The 23,323-nt window shown below is 38.3% G+C and overlaps 1 protein-coding gene across 4 annotated transcripts; it reads left to right on the forward strand.

Moving 5' to 3' along the window:
* Positions 1 to 456: 456 nt before the first annotated feature.
* LOC127644550 (gastrula zinc finger protein XlCGF57.1-like) lies at positions 457 to 22,700 on the forward strand. Of its 4 annotated transcripts, XR_007970675.1 has the most exons (8): positions 457 to 507; positions 2,578 to 2,823; positions 14,330 to 15,858; positions 19,682 to 19,778; positions 19,947 to 20,005; positions 20,302 to 20,621; positions 22,095 to 22,324; positions 22,397 to 22,700. XR_007970675.1 is itself a non-coding variant. In XM_052127758.1 (3 exons), exons 2-3 carry the CDS (start codon positions 2,739 to 2,741, stop codon positions 15,640 to 15,642), a joined length of 1,398 nt encoding a protein of 465 aa, XP_051983718.1. In that variant the 5' UTR covers positions 457 to 507; positions 2,578 to 2,738; the 3' UTR covers positions 15,643 to 16,217. The 4 variants fall into 4 exon arrangements, 1 of the variants encoding a protein (XP_051983718.1); XR_007970674.1 differs by having other exon boundaries at positions 22,095 to 22,700; XR_007970676.1 differs by having other exon boundaries at positions 19,950 to 20,005; positions 22,095 to 22,700.
* The last annotated feature ends 623 nt before the right edge of the window (positions 22,701 to 23,323 follow it).

A 23,323-nucleotide genomic window follows, 5' to 3' on the forward strand; every position in this document is an offset into this window, starting at 1 on the left:
GATCTTAATTTCCCCATCTGTCGCTCACTTCGACGTTGTGTCGAACGGGTATAAAAGGAGGGAAATATGTGTCTGTCCATTCAGATTTTTTCTTCAGAGTTGAGCGGTTGTGTGATCAGTGAGCTGCATTCACTTACTATTCCACTCATCTCTACAGAGCGTATGCTGTTGGATCTACAGCGCATATCAGCAGCTTTCTCCTTCTCTGCTTTGACCCTGGGCGCTTCGACAGCGCTGCTGAAAGAGTTATTAGAAAACATTATCTCTCTCAAATCCCACAATACTATTTTTTTTTTTTTTACATTGTTTTATTGTTCAATTTTCATTTTGTGATTGAAGAAATAGGTAGTGTAAAATGGCTTTTATTTATTTCTATTTATTTATTTATTTTGGGGTCTGGCGTTACTTTTATTTTGATTAGTCGTTTTTGTATTGTTGTGACGCCATAAAGCTGCGCCGAGATTCATTGATCTTCTGTTTATGTTGCAGTTTTTTCTTCAGGATAAGGTGAATTAAACGATACAACACGTTCAAAAGTGCTTCAGAGCTTTCATCATTTTACTGTAGTATGTGAAGTGCTGATAATTGTTATCTTGTAAATCGTGTTAAGCGCATCTACACATTTAGCATTGCTTAATGTGTTTTATGTCCCCCAACAAAACAGAGCTTCATTATTAAGTCCCATCGGTGATAAGGTTTGCGGTGTGTAGATCAAATAAATCTCAGGTCTCTGTAAAATCAATTCAATGTTGCCTCCTCTTGGTGGCATCTTAACACTCTCAATGCCACAAAAACGCAAAGAGGAGACATCATTATTAAATTCAAACAAATGAGCTGCAACTGGAGTTTAGATCTTTTCTCCTTTTTGAACACTTAGTTCACTAACGCAATGTTTCCCAACGTATCAAAGACCACAAGGGCAACGAATCCGTTTTTTTGTACACCTTTTACTAGTTTGTGGATGACAAAAAAAAGTGTTATTAAAAAGTATTATTGCACTGTGCACAATTACCACATCGATAGTTTCCATTTGTGATCGGACTAAACAGTCTCTGAGATGGTGCAGAAACCTTACTGGTAGTAATGAGACTCCCTTCATTTTTCTGAACCCACATGTCAAGAAAATGGACACGTATCGAACTCACTTCCAAATGAAATTCCAAATTCTGTTTTACAAAATCATGAACTATGTTAAGATCCCCCACAAAAATACATCATCAATGTATCTATACCATTTTAAGATGCGTGAAAGGAAAGGATTAACATAGCTGTTAAAAACATAACAATTCTAAAAAACACCCAAACAAATTAGCATAATCAGGGGCAAACTCGATCCCATTGCAGTCCCACTCAATTGTAAATAAAAATCATCATCGAAACTAAAATAATTATATTTCAAAACAAGTGAATCCATATCTAGCCTACTGGAAATTGTGAAGGTGGACATCTCCTCGGCCAGAATAATAATGATTTAGCACACGAAGTCCCCCTCATGAGAGATATTTGTATATAAACTAGTTATGTCCAAATAACAAAGATGTTTCAGGTAAACCTTGTACATCTGATATTTTATTAATTAAATCTGTCGAATCTTTTATATATTCTGGTAATGAATGAACAAATGGTTTTATAAAAAAAATCAACATATTGCGATAAGGGAGATAGAAGAGCATTAGTTTGAGCCACAATTGGATGACCTGGAGGATCAATGAGTCTTTTGAGAATCTTTGGTAGAGTATAGAAAACAGGTCTGAGAGGATGCTGGCAATATAGGAGTTCAAACTCAGTCGGAGATATCTATCCTTAGGTTTTGGCGTTATTAAAAAAAGAGAATACCTCAGGTTGACAAGTAAAAAAAAGAAGAAGAATCAAAAATCTGGGTTCTAGTGAATGTGGCCAATCCGTAAACATTAAAATACTCACTGTTTCAAAAGTTCAGCCACAAGACATAAACAGTATTTTTTAATGTAATTTTAGAGTGATAAATCGCTTACTAACCTTTTCTGTGTAGAATTTATTTTACCAAGAAAATGTACAACTTTTTTGCCATGACAATGTAAACTGACATTGGGAAGATTATCATTTAAACAACTTTATAGCTCAAGTAATGCTTGAGTTTTAACAGAATTATTGTGTGCTTTTATAAAATTATAAAGTTCAAATTTCATTGCTGCCTTTAAACCCTCCAACAATTGTCCACATTAATCTAATCCATTGTAAGTGCCTCACTGTAACCTCGATATTTTTATTTTTTTTTAAGAAAAGGACAGACAATTCAATGTTAATTTGTGTGGTTATCAACATTATTCCACAAATGAGTGCAGCCACAGACCCATGAGAACTGAAGAGGTTGCTGATTTTTTCTCATTTCTTTCTCTTTTTTTTTTTGGTTAAATTTATTTGGTATTTGATATAATGTGATAATGATAGAGCAGTCAAAGTATGTTCTGAAATGTTGAGATAAAAAAAATGTATCAGAAAAAAAATATATGTATGTAATATATATATATATATATATAAGTAAATGTCTGGACCAATACAGAAATACTGACATTTATAAATTTTTACTTTTGGCAGGTCCAGTCGTCACTACCACACAGTGATTGTGAAATCCCCCTCGAAGCAATTCACCAGTAAATGCTCTGAATATTCCTGTCATCTTTGAATTGAAGAAGAGTTTCCAGAAGTTCAGGACAAACTTCAAGTGTGTCATCAATTTCTGACATACTAGTGCAAAGATGGATTTTATTAAAGAGGAGAGAGAGGACATGGGTTATCCAGAAACACACAGAGTGAAAAAGGAAGAAACTGAGGAACAAATAGGTATAGAATAGAAATTCAACACCCCCTCTCTAAATATTCACCATTTATTGTCTTGCAGCCTAAAATGAAACATGTACAATTAGACTTGTTTTGGTCTTATTTAAACACAGTAACAGTGAAGAAAAAAAAAATGAAAATTGGCCTTAACCATAAAAAGTTAGCTCTTCATGATCTATGACCATAAAGGATTGAAGGTGCTCATGAGGAAAATTATGAGACACTGTTTTCTTAGGTGCTGTGATAGTTGATTGCTTAGTTCCAATTTTATTTCTGATTATTTAAATTTATCAGTAAAGCAATTCATGAAGTCATTAATATTGTGCTGCAATGCAATATCTGGTTCAGTTTATGCTTTATTCCTAACCAATTTAGCCACAGTACTGAACAAACACCTTGGATTGTTGTGGTTATGTTCTATGAGTTTGCTAAATATGCTGACCTGTAGCTACAGACACTATCATTCCATAAACCATGAAATATCTCTAATTTTGTATTCTTCCACTTGCGCTCCATTTTCCAAGCTGCTCTCTTGAGAGCATGAGTGTGATCATTATACAATGGTGTGGGGCTTTTTTCTTTAATTTTCTTTAATTGAAGGGGGGTGACACTATCAAGAGTGCTTGGTGATACTGTATACATATTTTATGTTACATCAAGTTCTTCCAGACTTTTTGGCTTACTGAGTACGTAAGACATTTGTGGAATATTATTAGTAAAGCTATCTTTAGTAGTTGAAAGAATAGTTAGAGTAGTAAATTTAGTGACATTAGCTGATCGCAGCAGAGATGAGGTAATGATCTGAAATATCATCGCCCTGTGGAAGAATTTCTTTAGTATCAACATCAACTCCATAATTATGGTGATGAGTTGGTCCTGTCACATTTTGTCTGACTCCAAGTGAGTTGAGAATATTGATAAATTTTAATCGCAATGTGTCATTTTCATTATCTGTGTGAATGTTGAGGTCACCAACAATTTAAGCACTATCTACATTAGAACTACTAGATCTGATTCACCAAGGAACTCTGTGTATGACCTGGGTGATCTACATACTGTAGCAAGGGCAAAAGACAGCAGATATTTTTTATTTATATCTGACGGTGTCACATTAAGCATTATTAGTTAAAAAGACTTAAACTTATATCCTGTCCTCTGAGTAACATCAAAAACTTCACTGTAAATTGTGCAACATCTCCTCCTCGATCCTTCAAATGAGGCTCATGTTTATAACAATAGCCTGGGGGAGTAGATTCATTTAAACTAATATATTCATCTGGTTTAAGCTAGGTTTCTGTCAGACAGAGCACATCCAAACTATGATCTGTAATAATTTAATTTACAATTAGCATTTTGGTAGAAAGAGAATACAGCACAACACCATGCCCTCATGGATCTGCAGAAGGAGCAGGAGAAGCATTTTGAGGTGCTCCTCCAGGCCCAAGAGGAGGGCCGGTGGGTGATGTGGAGCTTGTTGCCCCAGGAGGGGGCTTCAACTGCAACCCAGCAGCAGCAGGATCCCATGTAATGCTCACGAAGATGACACCACAGGACGACCCAGAGGCCTTCCTGAAGCTCTTTGAGCATACAGCCAGAGCCCTGAAGTGTCTGTGCTCACAGTGGGCGGTCTATCTACTACCGCTGCTGTCTGGGGAAGCCCAACTCGGGGAACAAAAACTCCCAGTTGCCAAACTCCTGGAGTATTCCGATTTGAAGAAAGCCATAATGCAACAGGTCGGTTGCAGCCCGGAACAGCAATGACAGCATGTCTGCACATTGATGCTGAGCAAGGCCGGTCGCACGTTTGCCTTCGCACAACAGGTCAGTGATTCTTGCCGGCTGAGGATGAGGGCGACAATGCCATCAACATCGTGGTGCTGGAATAGTTCATCTCCCAAATGCAGATGGGGAGGGCAGAGTGGGTCCAGTGCCACCGTCCAGCGTCACTGGAGGAGGTGATCCAGTTGGTTGAGGACCATATAACGGTGTATACGGGAGACGGCGAGTCCTTCTAATGGCAACCCAGGATGTTGATAGTGATAGTTTCCGATAACAGGGTGGTTACCGAGATGAAACAAGCAGTATTCAGCCTGTCATGTGATTATAACATGGCAGCCCCCATAAGAGATCCTCTCCATGTAGAATAAAACAGCTTTTATAAGGTTCCTGATATGACTGAAATCTTCATCCCATGTGAGTAGTCATGATTTTATACATGTTTCTAAGTTACTATTAATTTCTTTAAGAGAACATACAATTATTTTGAAGTGCACCTTTAAATGGCAGAATACAGAAAAAGAATGATGATTGGCATATCTTACTTTGGGCAGATGGGTGAATGGCTTTCGCTGCAGATGATTGAGTACATGATTGAAGCAGCACATCAAACAACAGAGTGAATGGTCACTTAAGAGTAACTGAGAAAATTAAATTACTTTTATAGACTTATTAAACAAAAACAATCACATGACATGGGATGCCTCTACACTAATGATCGTATCGTCGTACCAATGTAGATGATTGCACCACCTTGCAAATAACTCTTTGTTGTTTTCTTCAAAGTAGGTGAAGCTCCAGGTCAAACCTATCAATGACGTAAATCAGTTGCAGAAAGGTGTTTAGCAGCTGGTAAGAAGTTTTCATAATAATTCGCCCTGGCAAGCTGTTACAAACCACTGTGTCACGGACCAAGTAGTCCGGCAATGAGGAAAACAGGAGTTTCTTGTTGAAAAATGTTTTGTTTTTTTATTTACCCCAAAAATACTAAACAATAGAAACCAAAAAGTTAACAACTATGTCTGTAAAAGAGGTCAACAAAATATACTATACTCAGCATACAACAAAACAGGATATGAACTGAACCAAACTGACCGTCCTGAATGAGACACAAGGGAACATATATAGTGGCTTGGCCAAACCAATTTACACATAAAGGAAAAACAAAATGGACGCCAAATACAAACAACTACAAAGTAAAACAAACTAAACCCAAAATCCCCCGCCAACATGGCAGCACATGGTATGGCTTAATTGGCAGGTCACAGGATATCACAGTCCTCCACCTTTGGCCACGCCTTTCTTCCCCCAGGACAGACCTCTCCTTGCTGGTTATTCATCCTGTGTGGCTTGAGCCATCACACACTGAAACAAACAAAAAAAAAGATTTTGTTCTAAATGACTATGCACCCATAGTCAGGCGCATGCGCTGATGATGCACACAGAAAAAGCCACTATGCTTGTCAAGATAATCTTGGCTGCATGAGGACATTCCACGCAGACTGTGCTGATGATGAAACTTCCCCCGTACTGTGCATGTTCCGATCAGCAACATGGACAACCGAAGTATACTTTGGCCTAAACATTCTGTCTAACATCTCTTTTTGTGTTCCAAGAGAAATTCACACATACATGAGGAGTAATAATGACAGAAATGTCATTTTTGGGTGAACTGCCCTTTAATTGAAGTATTTGTTAAAGGTATCTGCCAAGAACAACATAAATGTAATTCTGCTCATGATTGCATCACGTCTAAAGTATGTAGGCTACATATTTTAAAAGTCATTCCATTTTAATAAAACGAGGTAGGAATTAAAGGAATATTCTGGGTGCAATAGAAGTTAAAATAGACAGCATTTCTGACATAATAGTGATTACCACAAAAAATGTTTTTACTTGTCCATCCTTTTCCTTAAAAAAGGCAAAAATCTGGGTTAGTGTTGCACTTACAATGGAAGTGAATGGGGGCCAATTTTTGACACTGTTTCAAAAGTATAGCCATAAGACATAAACAATCTGTGTGTTACCATGATTTTATTGTGATCAAATCACTTACTAACATTTTCTGTGTAAAGTTATAGCTAATTTTACAACTTTGTTGCCATGACGATGTAATGTCAGAAATCCCTGCAACCCTAAAATTACTAAAACAATTACAATTTAAAAAAACTTTACAGCTCAAATAATACATTCGTTTTAATAGAAGAATTAATGTAATTGTTTTTATAAAATTATAAACCCTCCAAAAGTTGGACCCCACTTCCATTGTAATTGCCTCACTGTAACCTGAATTTTTGCTTTTTTTTAAAGAAATGGACGGACGTTTTGAAATAAAATTTTCAATGCTGTTGATTGACCTTAACTTGTATTGAACCCAGAATTTTCCTTTAAGAAAAGTAATCCCACTCTTCCATGAGATTATTGTAAAATGTCAATGGTCCGTTCAACTACTGTTTTACCAGGCCGTTACAAATCAGTCTTTGATCTTTAAATGTTTTCTTTTGCCTCAAAATGTGATTTAGAAAGTAATATTTTTGGATTATAATTACAGACAGAGCACTAAATCTTGTTTGAGCTAAAGAAGCTATTTTTATCAGCAGTTTTTATTTATTTATTTTTCTTTTCCTGCATCTATCTTTGTGACCATCACTCAGAATGTGTCCTGAACTAGCTCCAGATAATCATGAAATCCATATTTTGCTAATATAAAGTAATGCTATTAAATAAAAAGACAATAAATAATATCAACTTGCATTTGATATATTAATCTTAAAAAGCTGGAGATTTCATCATATTTGTACATGTCCCAATGCGGATACTGGATTTGCACTTCAGATACCTCAGTAAAATGTACAAATTATAAATTGGTTGCATTTGTGAGTTAATAGAAATGTGATTGTGTAAAACAGGCACATAATATAATTTCATATAGATCGCAGATGCCTGTATCAAATTGAAATTGCATCTCGGCAGACTTTGAGGTATTGGCAAACATCAGATTGCTAGCTAAGAGAAAAGATTGTATTGTGTTTAAGTTTTTACTTGAGGAGTGTATAGTTTAATCATGGAATTTAGAATTGAGGCATTTCAAATTTCACCTACATTCCAAGCGTTACACCCTGTCTACACTGGGTCCGTCTGTTGACAAGAACGTTCTAAACCATTTCATTTGTGCAGAATTTTCAGCGCGTGCAGCGCAAAATGGAACGGGACATCCGTTTTCTTTCAGGGCAATGGAAGCGCTGAAATGGATGCTTCCTGTGTAGACAGCATCATTGATTAGAATGGGTTCTATAACTTTTGTCACAACACGCCTCTCACGTTCGGTGAAGCCAGGGTGTTAGAGAATGACTGAAAATCTGATTGATTTCAATGACGTACTTGTATCTAGCTGGAACCAAGCAGGCAGTTAGGAACGTGTTGCAGGAGAAATTGTTGAGGGCTGGAATTAAAAGGTCTCAATTCAGAGATGCTGAAAGTGGAAACTGGTACGTCTGAGGTAAACACGCTTGTTGAAGCTGAAGATTCTGTAAGAGTTCTATCTGTAGACGTAGATTGTTCCTCATTAATTTGTGGGTTTGAGTAAAGAGGGCCTTAAGTTAGCAGTACAACCTAAAAATCTTGATTTTGAAGTAAAATGCCAAGAGCATTGTACATCAGGGAGTGTGATCTATAAACTAAAGGTGGTCTGTTGAGTGCTCCACATTTCCCTGTGACTGAGTGGTGTGGCTTGTCAAACTTGTAGTGTAATTTCTAACAGCTGTTTTTTGTTACTGTGATAGCAGAGAGAGACCTCAAAATGCAGCAAAGACATGCCAGAGAGGAGAGAGAGCAACACGAGAGTGTAGTGCGAATTTATGTGCCTGAGAGCAAATATTGTTAAAGAGTTTAAAGAGTATGACTGAGAGTTTATGTTTGAGTGAAGAGCACTAAGAGTGTGCAACGGAACCAAAAATAAAGAGTGACTATAACTGCTTTGTGCACTGACACCTTCTGTGTACAAACATCAAGACTTATCACACACTTACGTCTCTGAGCATACAACACATCGAACATTGAGGCAAATTGGCTATAGCAGTTGAAGACCCCTCTGGGTACCACTATCATCAGATAAGAACAGGAACCTTAGGCTGCAGTGGGCACAGGCTCACCAAACCTCGACAGAAGACCATTTGGAAAAACATTGCCTGGCTGAAGAATCTTGTTTTCTGCTGCGACATGCAGACGGTAGGGTCAGAATTTAGTGTAAACAATTTGAATCCAAGTATGCATCCTTTCTTTGTGTCCATGGTTCAGGCTGAAGGTGGTGGTGTCATGGTGTGGGAAATATTTTCTTGGCACACATTAAGCACCTTGATACCATCTGAGCATTGTTTAAAACCCACAGCCTACCAAGTATTGTTGTTGAACATGTATATCTCTTTATGACCACGGTCTACCTATTTGTAATGGCTATTTCATGGAGGAAAATGAGCCCTGCTCACTGAACATTCGTTTGACTGTTCGAGGGAACTGAGCGCCCCCTTTTTTTTTGTTTGTTTTTTTGTGCTGGTTCTTCCTAATGGCTGGAATGTTTTATGGAATAACACACCTTCTGGACAGTTTTGTGGATGAATCTACATGCTCTTTGTGTTTATTCCACCTATTGGCTGGAGTTTGTTTAATAGAGTATCTTTTGTAGGATAATTCTGACTCACAAAATTTGTGTAGAAACCAACAATCCGATGGTAACTTTGTCGCCAGGGTTGTCGTAGGTGTACATGGAAAAAGTTTGGCACCCATAAAAAGAAGGAAGGTTATTTCTTTTCAAAAAACAAAAGAAATATGATATAGTGTTTTTTCAAGAAATGCATCTTTCCCCGTAGGAAGCTGAAAAATATGGGAAGATATGGCGAGGACATGTTTACTTTAGTGCTGGCTCAAGTAAGAGCAGGGGAGTCATTGCACTGATAAGTAAATATCTTCAATTTATTCATTATTTAAGTCATTATTGTTTTAGCTTAAAATCTTTTGATGGACTCAGTCCTTGATCATAGTAAAGTAAATGTGTGCAAGCCCCCTAGAGCAACACTGATGCTTTTTTGGATGTGTAAAAAATGTTGGTCTTACAGATATTTGGAGACTTTTGTACCCATCTGGCAGGGACTATAAATTGTTTTCATCAGTCCATAAGATTTACTCTTCAATAGATTTTCTTTTATATCTAAGTCCCTCATTTCATCTGTTGTTGATTGTTCAATTGGAAACATTTTAGTCTATATGTACATATGGAGAAAAGGAATCATATTGTTGGCGCTTTAATGTATCCCTTTCGCAAAATCCTGAATTCAAACAAATGTTAAATGCTGAAATAAATTTTTATATGGAGACCAACTGGTCCTCAGTATCCTCTGTGGGCATGGATTGGGAGGCACTTAAGGCTGTTCTTAGGGGCCAGATCATACATTATGCTTCCAGCAAAAAATCCAAAGCACAAGAACTTGTGGAATTGGAAGGGAATATTAAATGTGCCATGGCAGAGCTGAAGCGCCAAATGTCATCTAATTGCCTCAGAGAACTGACCCGACTAAAATCCAGATATACTACTATTTTGTCACGGAAGGTGGAGTTTTGGCTATTCAGGGCAATACAGTCATACTTTAAGTCAGGGGACAAGGCAGGAAAACCTCTGGCTAGATATTTTTCTACCATTCCCTTAGTGAAATATGCTGGTGGTGAAATATTTACCTCAGCCATTGATATAAAAAATGCTTGATCTCTATAGTTCCATGATCTTCGTCTACTGATGAGGATATTAGAAACATTGTGGAACCATTACAACTTCCTAAACTGATGGTTGAGCAAAAACAATTATCTTGATTCTGAGATAACCTTGGAGAAGCTTAGCGAGTTAATTAAGGCCTTGCCTACAGGCAAGGCTCCGGGGCCAGATGGCTTTGCCGCTAAGCTTTTTAGATCTTATGCTAAAGGACTGACTCCACTTTTGCTAGAATTTATATAGAATCATTAATGAATAGAAAGCTTCCGCCAACCATGACAGAAGCCTGGATCGGTTTGGTTCTTAAAAAGGACAAAGATCCAAGTGAGTGTATGAGTTACCGTCCAATTTCCCTGATCCAGCTAGATGTTAAAAGATTGTCAAAAATGTTACCTAACCGATTAAGTAAAGTTATGACATCTCTCATACATATAGATCGGTTGGGGTTTATTTGGGCCGTAGCTCATTTGATAACATTAGGTATTTCATAAATATAATGTGGTCAGTGGTGAATGATCAGACTCTGGTCGCTGCCATCTCACTTGGATTTTGGAAATGTATGGGTTCAGAAATACTTTTATTGGTTGATTAATTTACTTTATAGACACCTAGTAGCGGCGGTATGAATGAATGGATTCATTTCATATTATTTTACTCAGCAGGGTTGAATCTGGGGGACTCTGGGGGGAAATATTGATGAGCTCCTCATCTATGTCTAACTATCGGAAGCATCCAATGACAAAGTATCCCTCGCATCCTCCTCGCTGCCAAACATGAACAAACCCAGCAAGCTGGGAAGGGATTGAAGATCGTCACAGGCTGAACAGACACGGAAGGCCTTGGCCTAAAACAATTCAGCTTGTGTGGAGGCATGAAGATAATTTTAAGCTTTCTAAAATAATGCAAGCCTAGAGCAAAGCATTTGGTGTGTCATGTTCTTACAATGAGCAGAATCAGCCTCAGCGAGCCCTGCTTCAGCATGGAACTGGCCCAGGCATAGATCGCTGGCATGGAAAAATACACTTGTGAAACACCATCTTCAAAAAAATGCAAAATGCAAGTGGCTGTTTTAGTTTCTTTAACCCTGTAAAGAAACACACTCAATGCAATAATACATAACAGTGAGAAATTATCTAATTTCTCACTGTGAAAAAGAGATGATTCAGGCTTGTAGAGCATTAGATGAAATTGTGCTGTGCTCTGCAATATATGCCCTTAATGACATGCTCATGGGGGGCAGTTGTCCAGTCGTATCTGCCAATAGATTAATGAGATTCTATACAGGCTTCACTCCTGAGAGGAGTTCCTATAGTGACACAATGTTGAGACTGACTTGAAAGAGAACAAGCATACCCCACATGGGTGAGCAGGGTCAGAGTGCACATGTACAGATTGTGCGCAACAGGGGCGATCAACGCACACTTTGTGGAGTGATGGAATCGGGTTCCCATGTGATATGTTAATTAAGTACTGCATTAGTATAAAATAAAATGGTATTAAATATTAGAATTAAGAAATTATGTGATTTTTTTAGATGTTTGAATTCATATGGTATTTGTTTTAATGGTCAATAAATTACTTGCTTGGAGAGAGTTTTTTGACACTTGGATTAAAACAGACCAGAATTCCAAATGAATCCACTTTTGAATCCTTTGTAGTATTAACACAAAGTATACTCTTGTAAGGTGGACATGCTGGGGAATCTTTTTTTACCAAGGTTTTTTGTATCCTAAAATAAACTGATGAGCCAAAACATTATGACTATGCACAGGTGAAGCGATTAACGTTGATCATCTCCTAACATGTCAATGTCAGGGTAGATTAAATAGTAAACAAATAATCCGTTTTCGCAGTCAACGTGTTGGATGCAGGAGAAGTGGGCAAGAGTGACAGGAGCGACTTTGACGAGGGCCAAATTTTTATGGCCAGACAACCAGGTCAGAGGATCTCTGAAATGGCAAGGCTTGTGGGGGTGTTCCCGGTCAGCAGTGGTGAGTACATATCGACAGTGGTACGAGGTGGGACAAACCACAAACCGACGATAAGATGTTGGCCGCCCAACGGTCATAAACCCAAGGACTACTACTGTTGTACAAGTCACAGAAAATTGTAATGATGGTTACGGGAGGAATGTGCCACAACACTCAGTGCATTGCACCTTGCTGCGTATGGGGCTGCGTAGCTGCAGACCGGTCAGAGTGCCAATGATGACACTTATCCACCATCAAAAGTGCCTACAATGGGCACACGAGTGTCGGAACTGGACTTTGGAATAGAAGAAGAAAGTCATCTGGTCTGATGTTTTGTTTAACATCACATGGAAGGCCGTGTATGTGTGCGCAGTTTACCTGGGGAAGAGATGGCACAGGACGCACTGTGGAAAGACAAAAAGCCGATGGAGGGAATGTGATTCTCTGGGCAATGTTCTACTGGGAAACCCTGTGTCCGGATGTCAATTTGACCTGTGCCACCTACCTAAACTTTGTTGCAGACGAGGTACACCCCTTCATGGCAATGGTATTCCCTGATGACAGTGGTCTCTTTCAGCAGGATAATGTGCCCTGACAAACTGCACACATTGTTTGGGAATGGTCTGAGGAACATGATGACGAGTTCAAGGTGTTGTCCTGTCCTCCAAATTCCCCAGATCTCAATCTGATTGAGCATCTGTGGGATGAGTTGGACCAAAAAGTCCAACATGTGTGGATGTTTTGGCTTTGCTATATGCAACATAATTTAAATTAATTTAAAACCAACTGAACCAAATGTTCGATTGGGTCCGGGCTCTGGCTGGGCCACTCAAGGACATGCACAGAGTTGTCCCCAAGTCACTCTTGCATTGTCTTGGCGGAGTGCTTAGGGTCAATGTCCTGTTGGAAGTTTAACCTTAGGCCCAGTCTGAGGTCCTGAGCACTCTGGTCCAGGTTTTCATTAAGAATATCTCTGTATATTTCTGCATCCAACTATCCTTCAATCCTGACTAGTCCCCCAGTCCCTAACACTGAAAACACCCACACGGCATGATTCCTACCACCACCATGCTTCACCGTTGGGAAGGCATTGTGTAGGTGATGAGCGGCCAAATTGTTCAGTGTTCGTCAGACCAGAGAATCTTGTTTCTTACAGTATGAGAATCCTTTATGTGCTTTTTTACAAATTCCAAAAATGACATTTTTATGTGTCTTACACTGAGAAGAGGCTTCTGTCTGGCCACTCTGCCATAAAACCCAGATCGGTGGAGTGTTGCAGTGATGGTTGTCCTTCTGCAATTTTATCCTATCTCCACACATGATCTCTGGAGCTCAACCAGAGTGACCATCGGGTTCTTGGTCACCTCTCTTACTAAGGCCCTTCTTCCCTGATTGCTCAGTTTAGTCAGGCAGCCAGCTCTAGTAGAGTCCTTGTTGTTCCAAACTTCTTCCATTTAAGAATTATGAAGGCCACTTTGCTCTTGGGAACCTTCAGCCAAAACATTTTTGTAGCCTTCCCCAGATCTGTGCCTCAACACATTTCTGTCTCTGAGCTATGCAGGCAGTTATTTTGACCTCATGGCTTGGTTTTTGCTCTGATTTGCATTTTCAGCTGTGAGACCTTATATAGACAGGTGTGTGCCTTTCCAAATCATGTCCAATCAATTGAATTTGCCACAGGTGGACTCCAATCAAAGTGTAGAAACATCTCAAAGATGATCCAGAGAAATGTTATGCACCTGAGCTAAATTTCAGTGTCATAAATTTAAGTGTAATAGCAAAGGGTCTGAATACTTATGTCAATGTGATATTTCAGTTTTTCTTTTTAATACATTTGCAAAGTTGTCAAAAATATGGTTTTTGCATTTTAGCATAAGGCTGCAACATAATTTTTTTTCTTCTTGGAGTTATAAGTATTTTCTGTTGGCCTCTCGGGAGGGAAATCTTGCCTTCAGTGTGTAAGGGGTTCATTGATTTTTTACTATTTCATATATTTTTATTTCAGACCTGATGCAAATGAAAGAGGAAAGTAAAGAACTGGATGAAATGGAGGAGAAACATCAGTATTGGACACCTAATAATTCAGAAAATTATTCCTCACAAAAAAGAAGTCAAAAGGCTAAAGGCAAAGGATCATGCCTTCAGTATAAAATGAATTTCAGTCAAAAAGGACAACTTAAGAATCACATGAGAATTCACACTACAGAGAGGCCTTTCATATGCCTTCAGTGTGGAAAGAGTTTCACTCGTGCAGACAGCCTTAAGAAGCACATACTAACTCACTCTGAAGAGAAGCCTTTCCAGTGTCCTATGTGTGAAAAGAGTTACTGTTGTAATCGAGACCTTAAGAGGCACAAAGTTACTCACTCCGGAGAGAAGCCTTTCACATGCCATGAGTGTGGAAAGAGTTTCACTCGTGCAGACAGCCTCAAGAAGCACAAACTAACTCACTCTGGAGAGAAGCCTTTCCAGTGTCCTATGTGTGAAAAGAGTTACAGTTGTAATCGAGACCTTAAGAGGCACATAGTCACTCACTCCGGAGAGAAGCCTTTTACATGCCATGAGTGTGGAAAGAGTTTCACTCGCGCAGACAGACATAAGAAGCACAAACTAACTCACTCTGGAGAGAAGCCTTTCCAGTGCCCTATGTGTGAAAATAGTTACTGTTGTAATCAAGACCTTAAGAAGCACAAAACCATTCACTCTAGTAAGAAGCATTTCGTATGCCTTCAGTGTGGAAAGAGTTTCAAATGTAAAGCTTATCTTATTAGTCATGCAAAGATTCACACTGAAGAGAAGCCTTTCACATGCCTCCAGTGTGGAACGAGATTCAAATACAAAGTAAACCTTAATAGGCACATGGGAATTCACACTGGTGAAAAGCCATACACATGCCTTCAGTGTGGAAAAAGTTTCACACGTAAAGGTGACCTTATTGTTCACTGGAGAATTCACACTGGTGAGATGCCATACACATGCCTTCATTGCAAAAAGAGTTTTAATCGTAATCATCATTTAAAGCGTCATGCAAGGATTCACACTGAAGAGAAGCCTTTCACATGCCTCCAGTGTGGAACAAGATTCAAACACAAAGCAAACCTTAATAGGCACATGGGAATTCACACTGGTGAGAAGCCATACACATGCCTTCATTGTGGAAATAGTTTCACACGGAAAGGTGACCTTATTGTTCACTGGAGAATTCACACTGGTGAGATGCCATACACATGCCTTCATTGCAAAATGAGTTTTAATCGTAATCATCATTTAAAGCGTCATGCAAGGATTCACACTGAAGAGAAGCCTTTCATGGCCTAAAGTGTGGAAAGAGTTTCTCATGTTCAAAAAGTCTCAAAAATCATCTGCACTCTCAGCACACTGGAGTAAAGTTAATGTGCTCAGTGTGGGGAAAAGTTTTGACATCACATCTAAAGACACACATGTAAATGAAGGTCAAAGAAAAACCTGTGATCACAGAGTGGAAAGAGCTTCAGTCAGCCAGGAGCCCTGAAAGTGCACGAGAGATTACATCCTGTAAGAGCGGGATGCTTCTGCTTCTCTGGTCAAGCTGCTCCTGAGTGGCACTTAAATCACATGTAATAAAATGGCTTTTATAAGGTTATTTGACTGGTGTTTTTATCTAATATGAGTGTGCATGATTTTGTGCTTCATACTGTATGTTTCAAAATTACTATTAATTTCTTTTGAAGTCAAACTTTCAAGAGTAGTGCACCTTTAAATTGATTAAATAAAATAATTTTCCCTGATTTGGATTAATCGGGCAACACCCATTTAAATGTCTTAAATGTTGAGTTACTCCCTCCAGATTTGAGTGGAATGATGATGTATTTTACTGTTGACTATTGTGTTTGACAAGCCAAAATACAGTTTGAATTTGGGGTCCTCATCTGATATGAATCAGATTGTAAGATTTTATATTAGATATTACATAAGATGGAATACGTCTATAAATAGTCATTGTAATAAATAGTCTTTCAAGTTGCCTATCAGGTCTCTTTATTGCATCGCTCTTAACATCCAAACAAACAATGTACCCTTTTCACATAACCGGGTTTGCAATCCGGAAGTAAATGATAGCAGGGTAAACTTGTATTGTGGTGAATGGGAGACCACAGCATATACACATTTTGCTTACAAGTTTGCTCCCAAAGCAAAATAAATAACTAACATGATTTCACAGCTTTCCAAAAATGTGATGGATTACAGCAGTCAGAAGAGAGAAAGAGACCAAAGATTCTGTCACTCTCTCAGCAGCTGTGATAACTAGTTTTTTAAAACTGGTTCCAGGGAAATATAATACAAAGTAGAATGTTATAAATGTTCACTTACTAAATGCAAATATTACAAAGTTTTCTAGATTACACTGCTATGTAAATAAGGCTGAAATGCATCATCAGTATGTGAAAAGGGTCCATTGTAGATTTTAGACACAAAAAGTAAATGAACATGCTGCAGCTGCAAAAACCATCGTCAATTAAAATGCTATATTACAAGTTTGCCATGTTTATTCTTCAGAGAATAGCTTGAAAGTGCTGCTCCTTATTCCTCCCTCGTGGATCTGTATGACATCGCCTTGCTATTATAACATTTGTGAGTGTGTGTGTCTGTGTACAGATAATTATGTATTTGGACAGTGATCATTTTCATAATTTAGGCTCTGTATGCCATCACAATGGATTTTACATGATGCAGTCAAGAACTGATTGAAGTGCACTTTCACACACACTTTCATAGTATGTTTTGGGTCATTGATAATCTGTACTGGGGTGGCTGTGGCTCAGGTGGTAGAGCGGGTTGGCCACTAATCGCAGGGTTGGCGGTTTCCTGGCCCACGTGACTCCACATGCCGAAGTGTCCTTGGTCAAGACACTGAACCCCAAGTTGCTCCCAATGGCAGGCTAGCACCTTGCATGGCAGCTCTGCCGTCATTGGTGTGTGTGATTGTGAATAGGTGAATGAGTCACAGTGTAAAGCACTTTGAAAACCGCTAAGGTTAAAAAAAGCACTATATAAGTGCAGACCATTTACTATGAAGCGCTGCCCTGTCAGTTAGCCCTAAACACTTCAACATTCACCCTGCTGCTTCTGTCAGCCGTCATATAATCAATAAACACTAGTGTCATGGAATTTTTATACATCGATTATTAATTGGCACATTATTTTCTATATATGTATTTGAGGCATTTATTTATCAACATTAACCAACATTTAAATTAGAAGCCTAATTTGTGTACTTACCAAATCACAGTCTGTTGGCCTTCCATTTAATGTAGTCTGGTGTAATAGCTTTGGGGGAACACAAGGGGGTGATATAACATTTACAGTACTTAAAGGGATAGTTCACCCAAAAAAAAATTGTTTCATGATTTACTCACCCAACTCAATAGGGGCTGGCTGCAGACTACGGGGCGAGTGGAGCTCCATTCAAAAGCGGAAATACGTCACCTCCACTGCGCCGGAGCGCATATATACGTCACCTCTACTGCGGCCTTATACTGTCTATGACTGCGACCAAGCGCATATATATATATATATATATATATTTATTTAACCAAGCGCATATATACGTGAACTCACCCGCGAAGTGGAGGTGACGTACTTCCTGTTTGAGAGTGGAGCTCCAATCGCCCACAGTCTGCAGCCAGACCCTTCTCACCCAACTGGCATCCCAGATGTGTATGACTTTCTTCTTTCCGCAGAACTCTGTAGGTCCTAACAATGCAAGTGAATAGGTGGCAAAAATGTTAAGCTCCAACATCCACATAAAGGGAGCATAAAAGTAATCCATATGACTCCAGTGGTTAAATTAATGTGTTTAGACATGATATGAATAGTGTGGGTGAGAAACCAATCAAAATTTAAGTTTTTGCTATAAATTCTCTTCCCTGCCCAGTAGGGGGCGAAATGCATGAAGAATGTGAATCACCAAAAACATAAAGTGAAAGTGAAGGAAAAATGACTTAATTATTGATCCGTTTCTCGCCCATACCTATCATATCACTTCAGAAGGTATGGATTTAACTATTGTAAAATCGTCTGGAGTACTTTTATGTTGCCTTATGTGGATTTTGGGGCTTAAAAATGTTTCACCCATTCACTTGCATTATATGGACCAACAGAGCTGAAATATTCTTCTAAAAATCTTCATTTGTGAAGAAGAAAGAAGGTCATACACACCTGAGATGGCATAATATAAATGATGAGAGAATCTTCATTTTTGGGTGAACTAAACTAATATTTATCGTCACCCCTACATTTGCGCAGCTAATGTTTCGTTGTTGGTAATGGTATGTTGTGACAGATAAACAAATTGTAGAGTTTAGGGAAAGGGCAAAAGAAGCAAAGTTTGGAGTCATTTCAGATTCTGGGTTGACAGACCTGGCCAGTACCTGGATAAATGTGTAAAAAGTGAAAGGTAGAATTGCCATACTCCAGGAACACAACAAATTAATCTAATATCTAATGTGCTGTATTAATAAAACAGATATAATGGTGAATGGCAATTTAAACAGTTTCAAACTACACTTTATTATTAGGTTATTCGTTTGTTATGATGTAAAATCTGACCTGGCAACTCTATAGCTCATTCTCAAACACCCAAGCTATTATAGTTCCATCTAGTGATGCTTCAGTAACTCTGAATACTGGTAAGCCTTTGCATTAGATTTAAGAGTTCGGTGTAGCTAATGTTGTCCACGGTCGCATTAAGGTGATCGGGCACCGGGGCTTACCGTTTAGCTGGGCCTCTGCACGAGGATTATGCACTACACGGAAGGGTTTAGCCGTTGCGCTTCCTCTCTGTGTTTACATCGGCGTCTCCCACAAAACGCATTTAAATATACGCCCCCCTGCAAATGTCGACGGGGACGACCGCGACTGGGCTCCCCCCTGGGAGTTCGTGGCTCACTCGAAAGCATTTGTGGCATAATTTTGATTACCACAAAAACATATTTCAACTAATTTCTCTTTGTATTTAAAAAAAAAAAAAAAAAAAAATCAAGGTAAAAGTGAGGCACTTACAATATGGAAGTGAATAGGAACCAATTTTTTTATCATTTAAATACTCACTGTTTCAAAAGTATAACAATAAGACATAAAGGATGTGATAAAATCACTTACTAACCTTTTCTGTGTAAAGTTATAGGCAATTTTACATCTTTGTTACCATGACGATGTAATATCAACAAATCCTAAAACGACCTTAAAAATAACAATTTTAACAACTTTACAGTTAAACTAATACACAAGTTTTAATAGAAAAATGTATGTAATTACAAATATAAGTGCTTTTGTACAATAACAAGCTTCACATTTCTGTGTTTAAACCACTGATCAGCTCATGACGTCACAACAGTGAAGCTACTGCGCCGCCATCTTGGTATTCCCTAACGTTCTGTATTCCTATGGGTCTCAATGGGAAATCGTCTGTTTTGGTGAGTAATTTTTACCTATCCAGTCACATTAAAAACAATGTTTTACGTCTGCATACACTGCATCACAATGCAATCTTCCTAAATATGTAATTCATTATTTATTTTGACTTTCATTTTTTCCCCCTGCTTATTCTAAATGTGAGCGTGTTATGTTACTCTTTATTGCAGCAGCATTACGTTCAGCGGCGCACGTGTTACCTCAATAGAAACAAGTTTAAGAAACTGAGGTAAGATATCAGTAGACTTTTTTTTTGCAGGCTTTAAAGTTTTTATTCTGAATACATAATTATGTTTTGTAGCTTTTGTTTACGTTGAACGTGCATTGTGGTTATTTTCTAAATGAATAGTAGCTATGCAGCTAACGTTAACTTAGGAAAATAACCACAATGAATAACAGTATAACTCACCAAGTTAGCTTTTTTGGTCAAGTTGAATATCTAATTGCAGATCAACACCGGTTACATATGATGAATATAATGTGGGCTTGCATTAATTCTCTGTGTGTGATTTGTACTTTTTGCAGTGCACGCCTGAAACCGGACCAGCTCACGGGCATCATTTATAAAGTGATCAATTGGAATAGACGAGGAGCAAGGCTGAACTGGTAATCTAGCCTACCGGACATTTTTCCGGTGGACCGACGCACTTTGGGGTCGATCAGGGTGGACTGGCCATCGGGAGAACCGAGCGGGCCGCTGTGTCGGCCGCGATGATCTAAAACGAGCCGCCGCCGAACACTCTCCCCCCAACAACTTTTGGCCAGTTATGTCAAATCCCGGGCCGATTTCTCTTTTCAGTCCAGCTCTGACAAGGAGCACATGGATATTGTTGAAGTTAAACAAGGTGAGTTTGCCGTTTGGATTTCAATAAACATCCCACTGAATGTTAGATAAAACTGGAATTGGTTTGCAACAGGAGGAAAAGCTGTATGAGGAGACATTGTTAAAACAGCTCTTCAGTAAAGCCAGGCTGACAGAGTAAAAAATATTAGACTATCTGTTTTTATTTGCAATGAAGATACTTTTGCAACATGCAATATAAGTCTCATAAAATTACTGTTTCAGATAGTTATAACATTTAATATTAATAGAAAAGTTGACCCAAATATGTAAATTCTGTCATCATATACTCAACCTCATGTCCTTCCAAATCCATGTGACTTTCTTTTGCAGAACCCCCAAAAATTTATTTTGTATTCCATATAAGGAAAGTAAATGGTGAGCAAAATAGCTTGTTTTGGTCACCAACGGCTTTCATTTTTAAAATGTCATCTTTTGTGTTCCACAGAAAAAGTCATACAGGTTTGGAAGGACATGAGGTTGAGTAAATAGCTGTGCGTAAGGTCTTAAGTTGGGGTATAAAGTTCAAGGCTTCGTAACTACGAGTTAGTTTGCAACTAAGTCGGTGCTTAATTTGGTTGCTCCACCTGTTCTTAAGGCAAGTCTTAACTAGTAATTCGTAAACTCTCCGTAAAGTGATGCGTAGTCGCATAATATGACGTTTACCTGCATTGATCCAATAAGCAGCCTTCATATTTGTACACAGAAGTATTAAAAAGCCGTGAACTTCAATTTGATTTTGTTACGGTTGATGTACAAACCTTGTTTGCTTACGTAACCGTCACTGCGGATGTCACAAGAGCAGCTCTCTTGAGAGACATATTTTGATAATTAAGATATTATTTTAATTAACATTTTATACTTTTATATTTGACTGTCATTCATATGTTTTTGAAGCCTGAAAAGGAAATCATACCCTTATTTTTTTATATGACTCAAGCTTGTAAAAATTTGTATAAATGAATTAGTGAGTTTGTATGGTAATAAATCATCATATTTATGAAACACCTAAAACAGGCAATTAATTGTCATAATCACAATTATTTGATTGATGCCTGTTATGCAAAACATGAGCTTATTGATGTCATAAAATATCAGTCTGCTTTTTTATTCCATCAGTTACACCTGCTCGGAGTCTTCTGTAAATATTTAGTTTATACGTAGGGTTACGTCGTACTGAAGTTTAATGGTGCAACGCTCAATTATTTAGTAGTGCGTAAATTGTGACTTCGTGCTCATTTACACCACAACTAAGCTAAGTTTAAACTTTTGTATAGCTGGTGCAACCGGCTCCTGATCTTTATATCAAACTTTTCTTTTTTCTTCTATTTTGCAGTACAAGCTTGTCCAGAGTTTTTTAAGCCCTTTGGAGTGTGATGCAGCACATGTTTCCTTGGCAATGAAGTGGGGGCTGATGTTTGTGCAGCTTTCTGCAATGCGCTTTGAGTATGAAGATATGATTGTTGTATGGTTCTAGGTTGAACACGTTTGCCTCAAGTTCCTTGAATGCAGAACCACCATGGAGATCCAGAACATTTGTGGGGACAGAGATGGGCCTTATGAGTGTGTGCTGTTGAAGAAATCTCTCAGCTGTCTTGCAGACTTTCAGGACGCTGTCTGACGGTCTTATAAATCCACCTCAGGACTTCATGTCGATCAGTGTGTTCATCTTGGGAAGAGCTCTCGACACTGAGTGCTGATAAACAGGTAGTGCACAGAATCATCTTCATAGTTGTTTTAACTGTACAGTGATGTTTTTCTCTGTGTCTTCTGTTTCAGGCTGAACGTCACTGCCTGAAATGCATATCAGAAGATGTTGCCTCCAGTGTCACTGTGATATCCGGTGGAGAACTGTTGCCACTAGCTCTGATGGCATGTCTTGCTACCATTCTTTTGAAAGCTGAATAATGTTGGATTGTTGTTAAATCCATTAGCAGATTTGTTCCCACATATCTGCAAATTTTTATTGTATTGTTCAGTTTAAGTTAATTTTTGTATGTACTTGGAACCTTTTGTTATTGAACAAATAAGTATGATTTCCTTGAGTGTGCATATGTCAATAAACTTATTTCTAATTATGATTTCAAAGATCAGGGGATTGTTGAAATAATTAAATGCTCACAAGCTGGTATGTACATATTCCAGAAATTAATGCAAATGGATAATTCCATTATGTAAAGTTAAATTAATTTATGTGTGTGTATATATACACACACACAAGTTCATATACAGTGAACAATGAACTTGAGTGTGTGTGCATACTATACTACATTTTTATATTTGGTTCTTCTGGATTTATTCTTAAGATGTTCTGTCTAGTTACAATATCAACACAAAGCTAGTCGTTTTTATTAACAACTTTAAAATGTGTTGATGTGCATGCGACATTATGAACAACATTCATAATGCAACATTATGAACAAGGAGCATCAACAGATTTAAACTATGAAGGCAGAGAAACATTGCATCCTGTAACAATCTGCAGATGGATAACTTTGCTTTAAAAAGGGGTATTAATACACTTTGGTGTTGTATTTTTACTGTTGATTATTAAAGATTATGATCGTTATGCCCACTCTACATGGGGATAACGACTAATGTGTGTTTAATATGTACATAGTCATAAATTACAACCTGCGGGCACTTTAGCCACATCCTTAAGTGAGTGTTGTTTCGCGGTTAAACGCTGCACATGCCGCGATGCCC

The sequence above is a fragment of the Xyrauchen texanus genome, chromosome 6 (assembly GCF_025860055.1).
Source record: "Xyrauchen texanus isolate HMW12.3.18 chromosome 6, RBS_HiC_50CHRs, whole genome shotgun sequence".
Lineage (NCBI taxonomy): Eukaryota > Metazoa > Chordata > Actinopteri > Cypriniformes > Catostomidae > Xyrauchen > Xyrauchen texanus.

Coding starts and splice junctions, on each gene's coding strand:
- LOC127644550 (XM_052127758.1), top strand. CDS start 2,739: ATGGATTTTATTAAAGAGGAGAGAGAGGACATGGGTTATCCAGAAACA. Junction 2,824..14,329: donor AGAAACTGAGGAACAAATAG/GTATAGAATAGA, acceptor TTTTTATTTCAG/ACCTGATGCAAATGAAAGAG.